The 11,041-nt window shown below is 36.2% G+C and overlaps 1 protein-coding gene and 1 pseudogene across 1 annotated transcript; both read right to left on the minus strand.

Moving 5' to 3' along the window:
- LOC107604671 (chromatin-remodeling complex ATPase chain isw-1-like) lies at positions 1,257-3,314 on the minus strand. The gene is made up of 7 exons (XM_021104613.1): positions 3,199-3,314; positions 2,845-3,020; positions 2,374-2,460; positions 2,093-2,185; positions 1,834-2,004; positions 1,664-1,725; positions 1,257-1,587 (listed from the first exon to the last, which is right to left on the minus strand). Exons 3-7 carry the CDS (start codon positions 2,443-2,445, stop codon positions 1,425-1,427), a joined length of 561 nt encoding a protein of 186 aa, XP_020960272.1. The 5' UTR covers positions 2,446-2,460; positions 2,845-3,020; positions 3,199-3,314; the 3' UTR covers positions 1,257-1,424.
- Positions 3,291-5,628, minus strand: LOC110263784 (annotated as a pseudogene).

Genomic DNA, 11,041 nt, shown 5'->3' on the forward strand with positions numbered 1-11,041 from the left:
ACATCAGATTATGCTTAATTAACTCGAGCTCAACAAGCATATAAAGCAAACAAGTACACAAATATAAAAATTATAAAAATTATAAATCTGACCTATGTTGTTGATACCATGAAGTGGACAAGTTTTAGCTATTCCAGAAATCGATCAAAGCACACAACTTTTAAGTTCATTCTACATCAATTGCATCCATCAAGGCACATAAAACTTCAGTTGACTTAACCACTTCAACAAATTCACTAAACTACCATAGCAAAACCACAACAATTGGATCAATCAAATAACAGACAAGCTTCTATTCAAATAACCTAACTCCACCAGCCCTCAATACTTGGACCAACCAATGCACCCAAACTCATTGACAACACTGAACTATCCTCCACGCTGATCAAGCTGACCAATATTCTTAAACAAAGTTCCAAATCGAAAGAAATCTTAATTTCACAACCTCAACAATTAGATCAATCATAGCACACAAACTTCGAATCAACTAACACTATATTTACCAGCTTCAAACAACTAGATATACCAGTCCAGTTTTTCTATAACAATTTTTTAAAAAAAATAAATATTTATCATCAATAGAAATAGAGCAAAACAGTACCATCTTCATCATCAATGTCCTCCATCACATGTTGATAATAGTCTTTACACTACAAAAAAAAAGGTTAAAATGGCGGTTTTTTAAGGTAATTACGGCGGTTACAACCGGCATTATTGCCGAAAATGGCGCCTCCAAGAAACGCCGGAATTCTGGGCGCCATTCTGGTTATTACGGCGGTTTTCTGAAAACCGCCGTAATAACCAGTGGATAATACGGCGGTTTTTTGGCGGTTAAAATGGCGGTTTTTAACCGCCATTTTAACCAAATAAAACGGCGGTTTTGTTGTTGTTTAAAATGGCAGTTTGTAACCGCCGTTTTTACCTGGATTTAATGGCATCCTCCTCGTTTAAAATGGCGTTTGTAACCGCCGTTTTTACCTGGGTTTAATGGCATCCTTCTCGTTAAAAATGGCATTTATAACCGCCGTTTTTACCTGTATTTAATGGCAACCTTTTCGTTTAAAATGGCATTTCTAAACGCCATTTTTACCAGGGTTTAATGGCATCATTTTCGTTTAAAATGGCATTTTTAACTGCCGTTTTTACTGGATAAAAATGATATTTTTTTATCTTTTAAAAATGCAGTTTTTACTATTATTTTTATCTTGCTAAATAAATAATTTTTTTTATTAAAATTCCACAATAACAAAATCATAATCCATACACAAAATATTATATAACTCAAAGTATTAAACATAATATATGATTTTTTAGTATTACAAATAAAAAATAATGACTCCTATACAAAGTATCAAGCTAAGAAATATTGTTAGTTCTATTACATTGGGAGTTTTCCTAGAGATGCTCAATAAATTTGCTACAAATCATTCCAACATTTTCATAGTTCTATCTAGACCTCCATTTGCATCTCGTCTCCTTTTTGCAGAATCAGCACTGCCATTGATGCTTTTATCCAACTTGTAATACTCATTAATAGTATTTTCAATGGTTTCCAGTATCTGATCACCGTAATTGCTTACCTTGGCCCTGTGTTAAACAGAAACATCTGTGAATGCCGACTCAGTTAACCAGTACATTTGATTAATTTGTAAAATGAACTTACTTGCTCATGCCATTGAGTTCAAGGAGTTCTTCTTTTGTTCTTGGTACTTTCTTGCTCATCAGCTGCAACAGAGAATTAATATATAACAGAAACAGCAGCTCATCAGATGCTTAGCATTCAAAAACAAAATTGTAAGTAGTCACAAGGACATTAAACTTCATAGCACAAACCTCCTGCAAAAATGTAACAGAAAAGGAAATTGGCAGTGAAGATGAAGCACTCCCCCTACATGTATGAATAAGATAAGGCATGCTTACTTGTGAAAACAATTTTGACCGTTGATCCTTGCTTCCAACATAAAAAATGCACGATACAGATGGTAGCCAATTATAAAACTTGCTCTGCATAATGAACACAATTTTTCATGTCAAAAAGCACGCATAACCACACAAATAAGGATATCCTTAAAATGAAAAGTTGAAAACTCACCTTCCAGTTAACTAAAACAGCATTCGGTACTATTATAAGAAGCGGGCCATAGTTTGCTTTAAATTCCATGAAGTATGCAATCAATGCCATAACCTGTAAAGGAGATACTTTAACATTATATAAGGTACACACAAGAACTCATTAAATGATCATGCATTAGCATTAAACCTTACAAGGACAAACAATCATGTAATGATCAACATAAAAAATTTATTATGAATTATGAAGTCACTCAAAGAAGTACATAATAAACATTGTTTCCATCTTAAGGAATTACTAACCTGCACAGTTTTTCCAAGACCCATCTCATCCGCCAAAATTCTATTCAACTTGTTATTGTACAAAGAAAGCATCCATTGCAAACCAACCTTAAAAAAATAACATGTTAAATCCTAAAAGTTTGCTTGAGTGGGTAAAAAATAAATCCATTGCAAATCAAGCACCCGGAGCATTGTTACACATAACAAGGCCAATTTAATAAAATTCTAAAAGAAAGAGGGGGGAGCCGGCAGAAGAAAAAGAGACAAGTAACTTAGGGAAAAAAATAATAAAAGAGATTTTACTAGTGTTTATCAAGGGATCACTGTGATCGAACAGAACAATATTGTAAGGGCAGAATTTGTTTAGATCATACTACAAAGCAAAAACAATATTTGTCAAATTATTATTACCCCTAAAAAATTGAAAATAACATGTTGAAGACTGAAATGATAACATTCTCTTGAAACAATGTTGCTACAAGAGCAACCCACCTTGTATGGAACATAATTACCATGCCAAGCAACAACATTGAAGGGAGAAAAATCCAGGACTGCAACAAATAGTTCACCACCAAAATTCTGCACTATAGTGTACCCAGGATTGAATTTATCTTCATACCATGCTGTAGGAACAAGGAAATCCCTTGGGGATGCAAGACCATTAGCACCTAAAAGAAAAACAAAACAGCAGATCAATTGATCTTCATACATTACAGTTAGTTTATTCACGTGGTAATTTAGATGTTCAATTGTTAACGTTAAAATAAGGACGACTTTAACATACACAAGGGGTAGATTTGTATTTGCAAATAAAAAAGAATAAAAAAGAAAAGAAAAGAGAATCACAATCAGCTCCAGGAAGAAGCTTGGCACTTGATTGGGAGGTTGTTCCAAAACCTCTAACAGCTACAGGGATTACTCTTGGTGGACACCTCTGCAAACGAAGAGAAATAAGAATCTGTTCCTAGTCTACTCTGTAACCACCCTTTGTTCCCTGAGAACCCGTCTGCCACGATCTACGTGTTCTTGAAACCGAGGCTCGTTAATGTTCTTGCTACTACTTTCGCCGATCCAGCATCAATGGTTAACACTTAATAATCAATTTATATAATGATGTAACTCAAAAAGATAGCAAAGAAACTAACGAGTACATGATCACAATGTTGGAGCCTTTGTTGATTTTCTTCAAGTAAGAAATTTTCAAAGCTACTAGTTCAGCTTCCGCTTTCTTTACATTCCTAACAAGTCCTCTGAGCTCGCTTGGTAGTTCTTCCAATCTGAGTTTGAAGATCATATTTCAAAGGTACCTTTGTAACCACAGAAGTTGAAGGTGATGGCAGACCAAATCGGAGGAAGTAAGAGGTACGCAATAAAGAGTGCTCCAGTTGTTCTAGCAATCACAGTAGGATCTGAAGAAGATATTGTTTCAACTGTCGCTGAAGCTATTGGCTTGGCACCTTCAATCGCCTTGGTGGTTTGTTGTGCAGTGTCCACAAATGTCTGAAAATTATAGAGAATATCCAGACCAGGTCAAGAAACTTGGTTCTTCAAACATCATTCAAGTTTCTAAAAAATGGTGCAAACTTCTTGAAAGGCGAAATACAAAATTCTAAGGGGTCATAATATGATCTATTTCTTTAGATTCGATATTCAGGGTCATAAAGCAGAACCTAGAAGAACTAGTCTAGTTTTCTTTTCCCTTTTCAAAAGTTCTGTTACTACTCGACTTCGAAAGGGGGAGAAAGAGTTTTGGTAGCATCAAATGAATAACACTTCAAAAACCAGAACATAGAAGAAAAAATTGAGTATAATTTAATGATGAAACTCCAAAGACATTTAGCAATCTCAATTCTAATCACACTCTCAATAGACCTTATCTCTGAGCAAATTGAGAAATTTTTCAAAGAAGTCCATGCTTTTATAACAGATTAGTATTTATAAAACACATGCTAAATACAGAAACTAGCACATTGTTGCTTAAACAGGAACCAAATTGAGCACTGCAGAAACTTGCATCAAACATCATAAATCATAATTCAGAATCAAACAAGTGAAATTCTTAAACCTTGGCAGCAGTAATGACAGGTTGGGGATCAACACCAGTGCTTTGGAGTGCCTTCTTATACACCAGGAACTAAATGAAGATCTAACATGCGAAAGCATTTGCACTTCAGTAGACTTTTTTAAAAGCAACTGGCAAAAGAAACACACAGAAAATTAGTCGCACAAACATTTTAGAATCTGATGCCCTGAACAAATTTAGAACTGATAAAGCATGAAATAATCAACTCAAGGAACTAAAACAAACTGTCAACTAAAAGCATTAAGTTTCAGGCACAAATAATCCAATAAAACAACAAAATTACCGCAACTCCATTCTTCGCAGCATCGATCTCTTCATCATCATCATCATCATAATGAAATGTTTCAATGATCCCTTCCTCAGAAACCCTAGCTCCTGCAGTTTTAGTAGTTGTAGTTGCCATTTCGCAAAATCTATCATGTATTCTGAAATTTTGGATTAATAATTCAAGAGATCCAAGGAATTAGAGTAAAATATTTTCAAGAGAACAAAGGAAAGGAGGGAGAAGAACCTACCTCGTGATCTTGTAGGAGGAGAATCTCACACCACATTAGCTCGATGGAAGAGATTGCCGGCGTAGGAGAATTCTACTGGAGGAGATCATCGCAGTAGGAGATCTCGCCGGAGTAGAGCGTCGCAGGAGATTGTCGTTGGAAGAGAGGTCACTAGAGAAGATCACAACTGAGGAAGACGTCGCCGAATGAGGTCGTCATTGGAGGAGGTCGTCGCTGGAGAAGATCGGTCAGAAGAGGTCGTCACCGGAGGAGAGCGGTCAGAGGAGATCGTCACAGAGAAGATCACTGTGGCAGCCATTCAACCTTTACGTTTCAACGAAAAATGAGAATTGGGTTAGGGTTAAGCTATTTTATATAGCAGTGATAATGGCGTTTTAAAACCGCCAGAATCAACAAAAACCGCCATTAAATGCAATTCAATTATGGCAACAATAAAAAACGCCATAATATCCGGATATTACGTTAGTTTTACAAAACCGCCGTAATATTAATGCCATTTTATGTCCTTTTTTTTGTACTGTTATCAAGTGCCATGCTTTCTTCCCCGACCTCACTTAGTTCAGTGCTTGGTCCTTCAATTTCCACATCTATCCCATTTTCCTTTAAGAATTCGTCAATTGTTGTAGCCTTTACTCCTGGCATCCTCTTACCCTTTGTTGATATTCCTTGCTCCAACATTGCACTTTTATTTTGTGGGATAGTTTCAAGAGAAGGCAAAGTTGTGTCATCTTGCCCTGTTTGAGTCTCTTCATCTGTGAGTTGAATATTCTGCTGCTACCCTATGTTGATTGTGAGTTGAGTAGAACTTGGATAACTCCGCTCTTGGCTTAGACTTGTTGACACGTCCTTTTTCATTTTACGAATTGCTTCGAGCTTCCTTGTAAGTTCATCTGCCTCCATGTTTGTAGGCTTAGACTTCTTCAAGCCTTGTGTTGATTTTCCACCCTGCACTCCATTCTTGACTTTCTCAGCAGTAGGCATAGTCAATAGCTCCTTTCTCTTTTTATTTTCTGGCTGTTGCGGTGGAATGTTTGGCTGTACTTCCAAGGTGGTAGGCGTGGAGTTAGTCCTTTTGCTAATAGAGTCAAATGTGCTTTGTAGATGACTAAAATCCAGCTTCTTTGACTTGGATTTCTTCTGTCCTTTGGTTGCATGCATCTCCAATTGACTTTCTGGTTCATCCACCCTTCGCTCTGATTTCTCTTTGTCATTAGCAGCTGCAGCTTCCATTTCATATTTCTTGCGTTCAGTTACAATCCTTTGTCTCTTAGCCTCGAATTGTCTAAGCAAATTCTTACTTGATGTAGCTTTAAGATCAATAAATTCCTTATTCCTACACAAATAAATTAGTTAAGTAGAGTCAATATACCCATCAAAATCAATATAAGAAAAATGTAAGAGACTGACAAATTAACATAAAAAATAAGTATTACTTACAAATAAAACCATGAAGAAGAAAACTTAAGTATACATATGTACATATTAAGCAATAAATTGCTTAGGATGACCAATCAAAATCAGAATCTCCAATGAAGTCTGCCTCATATTCTTGGGCAGAAGTCACTTGGGGAACCGTTTCAATAACCGTGGGTCATAAATCAGTCCTCTCCAGAATAAGCTCACCATCATCAGCTGGTATGGCAGGGCTCGTTATACGCTTGTGTTGTTCACTATAGTGTGTTTGACGGGCCTCAGACTCAGATTCGTCGCTTGTTTTAAATAAGTCTCTTGGGACAGTTTCCATAACATAATGTTTGTTATGTTCATATGGATCTTGCACATAAAAACACTGATGTGCTTGAGATGCTAGTATAAAAGGTTCATCCTGGAAGTATTTCTTATGGAAGTAAACAAATGTAAGACCATACTTATCTCTCCCAGCATCGTACCACTCACACCGAAATAAGACAACCTTAAAACGCCCAAAATAGTCTAACTCTACTATCTCAAACAACCTGCCATAATAAGCTACATTGTCTTGGATTGGACTTTGATCTTTAGCACTTGCAAAGCTTGAAGTTAAAGCAGTTAATGTGACACCACTATTTTGTGTTTTTCTCCTTGCCTCACGTTCCACCATGTGAAACCTGTATCCATTAATTACATATCCAGAAAATCTTCTTGCAACAGAGCTTGGACCTCGAGATAATTCTTTTAGCTAGAAAGGAACATTTGGATCCCTCGCACGAGTTTCAAACCACTGTGCGAACGTTTTGTTGTGAACTTTTTCTTTTCTCTATTTCGTTCCTCGCTGATTGTTAACCTCTTCCTCATGCTCTCTATAATTAATAATAGTTAGGTTTGATCTAAAAAATATGGGTGAACTTGATCGGAATAAAAAAAAGTTTAATTAAGTTACCTAACATAATCTGCCACTTCTTCACAATTGTGTAATACATACACATGGGCTTGAGCAATTAATCTGTCATCTAGATTAATTGGTTCTCCATTTCCCACGCCTAACGAACGACCTTTGTTAGAAAACAACTTTGATGGCACAACTTCGTCTTCGTTAGGAACATCATCATTCCGAGGCCGCTTATTAAGTCTTGTTTGCACACCTCCATGCAAGTATCTTGAGCAGAAAGTTAAGCACTCCTCAGCCAGATATGCCTCTGCAATAGAACCTTCAGGCCGACTTCAGTTGTGAACATATGACTTTAATGTAAACATGTACCTTTCCGGAGGATACATCCAACGAAACTGCACCGGACCTCCCAATCTCACCTCATTTGCTAAATGAATGGGAAGATGAACCATTATGTCAAAAAAACTAGGGGGAAAGATCCTCTCAAGCTGGCATAATGTTTCCACAATCTCTAACTCCAGTAAATCTATCTCTTCCAGTGTGATGAACTTTTTGCACAAGCGACGAAAAAAGGAACTTAGTCGAATCAACGGAATGGCCACATGATCAGGAAGGATGCTTTTAATCGGTATTGGTAGTAAATAGTAAAGCATAAAGTGAGCATCGTGGGTCTTATACCCAGAAACTTTTCTTTCTCCTAGATGTACACAACGTGATATATTCGAAGCACTGCCATCGGGTAGCTTTGTTGTCTTCAAAACACTACAAAAAACTGACTTCTCTGCAGTAGCCATAGAAAAGCATGCCTTTGCCAACTTTGTTCTCTTGCCATTATTCACCTCCTTTGGTTGAAGATTTTTCCAGATACCCAAATTTTTTTAGTCATATCGAGCATTCAAATGGTCCTTTGTCTTGCCTGGGATATCCAAGAGAGTTCCAATTACACTGTCAAGTATATTCTTCTCTATGTGCATGACATCTAAGTTGTGACGAAGTGGGTTCTTATGCCAGTAAGGCAATTCAAAGAAAATTGATCTTTTTTTCCAATTCCATGGGAAACTATTTGATGTACTTTGCTTCTTTCCAAAGACATTCTCAGCATTTTGTAGCATCTCAAAAATTTCGGGTCCTTCTATAACAGGTGGAGGGGGTCTTAATTCCTGCTTCCCATTAAAAGACCTTGTATTGGTTCTCCATGGATGATCCATGGGTAAAAAGACACGATGGTCCATATAAACTGTCTTCCGACTGTGTTTTAGTTGTAAGCTACTGGTATTTTTGTTGCAACAAGGGCAAGCCAACTTTCCCTTTGTACTCCACCCAGACAACATAGCATAAGCAGGAAAATTGTTGATTGTCCACAAAAGAGCTGCCCGCATTTGAAAGGTCTCATTCTTTGACGCATCATAGGTTTCGACCCCTTTTTCCCACAACAACTTCAAGTCTTCTATCAATGGTTGTAGATACACATCAATGTCTTTACCAGGTGATTGTGGCCCAGGAATAAGCAAAGAAAGCATACAATATTCGGGTTTCATGCACATCCACGGAGGCAAGTTGTATACCATCAGCATCACGGGCCACGTGCTCCATGAAATGTTCATGCTACGAAATGGGTTGAACCCATCACTTGACAAGCCTAGTCTAATATTGCGAGATTCTTTTGCAAATTCTTCATCGATTTCATCAAGATTCTTCCACGCTAAGCCATCAGCAGGATGCTTTAACGTCCCATCTTTTACGCGCTCCTCATCATGCCACCTCAGACTAGCTGCCGTCTTTGAGCACATAAATAATCTCTGAAGTCTTGGAATTATAGGAAAGTATCTCAGAGTCTTTGCAGGAATAGGACGACCTTTCTTGTCAGGTTGGTTCTCGCTATTATCACTGGAATTTTCAGTATATCGAGAAGTTCCACACACACGACATTATTTTTCATCCTTTAGTTCTTTTCTATACAGGAGGCAATCATTAGGACAAGCATCAATTTTGTTATAATCTAGACCTAAATCTCTTATCATAGACTTTGTCTTATGGAAAGATGAAGGTATGTTAATGTCAGGCATTGCCTCTTTCAATAGCTCAAGAAGTGAAGTGAAGGAGGCATTGCTCCAACCGTGCAAATAAAGAGAAACATAGAATTTATAGTACAAATATAATAAGTTAAATTGCAACTTCAAAACTAACAAATCAAAAGAATTAAAGTATGCATTGTACCTTGCCATGACACGATCAATGTTTTGACAAAATCTTCTTGGAAGACCTTAACCAAAACTTTCGCCTTCAACCTTAACCACGAATAACTGTAAAAATTACAGACAAAAAAATTGTAATTTCCATATCCAACCATTTAACCACAAATTTAGCACAATCATCATTTAGCAAGAATTAAATTGATATAATCAAACAGATTTGGGACCCAGCAGCAGCAGCAGCAATTAAATCATTCAACAGATAACGGCAATCTAATGGATTAAAAATACAAAATATTATTGTGTAAAACTATTTTATAAACAGCACGAGGGTGGACTTTAATATTGAAAAGAGTTGTAATAATAGTAATTTTTAGGGAAACAGTTCTAATTAACTTTATGCAAGCTGATTTTTTCACACAAAGTTGAAGGAATCAAGAAATTTTAAGCGGAGAGAGTTTTAATGTTTCCTTTTTTCAGTCAAATAATTCAGATTCAATTCATTTTCAATTTCATTGGGTTTTGACTTTTTTTTATTACTATAATTAAAGAGACCAAAGAAATAAATGCCACCTCTCTTCAATCTAATCCTGTTTAATTACAGTTTCTTGAATCTCAATCAACAAAGATTAAAGTTAAAGTAGACAAACAATAATTAGAAATTAACTTCTATAACTCATTTGGGCATCATTTCCGAATTAAAATTTGAGATCTACAAGCATGTTACCTGATTAGCAGCAGAATAAGCAGATAAGAAATCAAGATATTTGTTTCCCTCTGGATCCCACACAGCAACTCCCTTTGCTTGAGAAAACACAATGGGAATTGGATGGTAACTGCATTTGAATCAGAAAAGATCATTTCAATTATCAACCTAAAATAATTAGTTAAGTTAAACTCGTTAACAATTAATATAAATAAATAAAAAAAAGAAGTCTCAAAACCAAAGCAAATCCCCATCATCCTTCTCTTTGTTAAAAATAAAAATAAAATGCTCAATAGTGATAAACTCAGACCAAATGACACTCAAATGTATTTGAAATAAGCTGAGGAGCATAAAGAAAACATAAATTCATAGTCTCTACTGAAGTGATAGACTGCTCAGCAGACAAAGAGGTATTATTACTCGCAATTAATCCCAATTTTCATTTTCTGAGTAGAATTGAGGATCAAAGAGAAACACATAAAGAAAAGAATAGTGTTTGGGAGAGGAGGTTACTTGTGGGCGCTGTACTGATATTCCTTGTCAATGAGTTGCTGAGAAGAGGAAGAAGAAGCATGGCCCTGAAGAGCAACACCGAATCGTCTGCTTCCGCCGCAAACCCTTTGCAGCAAACACTGGACGGGTCTCCTCGCAGCCATGGAAGATTCAATAAGCTAACACCAAAACCTTTACTTAGGATTTTGGCAACTGTCTCTGTCACTCACTCGTCTTATAATGGGTTTTTATTTTATTTTATTTTCTTACATTAGAATTGCAAGAATTACAACATTCTTTTTCGTGCTTTTGCAAGTTGTAACAAACAAAAATGAATTAATAATTCATTTAAGAATTTTAGTTTTCATATTTATTTTATTTATAAATTAGAAT

This window comes from Arachis ipaensis, chromosome B06, assembly GCF_000816755.2.
Source record: "Arachis ipaensis cultivar K30076 chromosome B06, Araip1.1, whole genome shotgun sequence".
NCBI classification, from domain to species: Eukaryota; Viridiplantae; Streptophyta; class Magnoliopsida; order Fabales; family Fabaceae; genus Arachis; species Arachis ipaensis.

Excerpts from the sequence above, each read along its gene's own strand:
- LOC107604671 (XM_021104613.1), bottom strand. The coding sequence starts at position 2,445 with ATGCTTTCTTTGTACAATAACAAGTTGAATAGAATTTTGGCGGATGAG. Across the intron at positions 2,186-2,373 it reads GTCTTGGAAAAACTGTGCAG|GTTATGGCATTGATTGCATA; the intron begins GTTAGTAATTCC and ends TCTCCTTTACAG. Across the intron at positions 2,005-2,092 it reads CTGTTTTAGTTAACTGGAAG|AGCAAGTTTTATAATTGGCT; the intron begins GTGAGTTTTCAA and ends TTCATTATGCAG.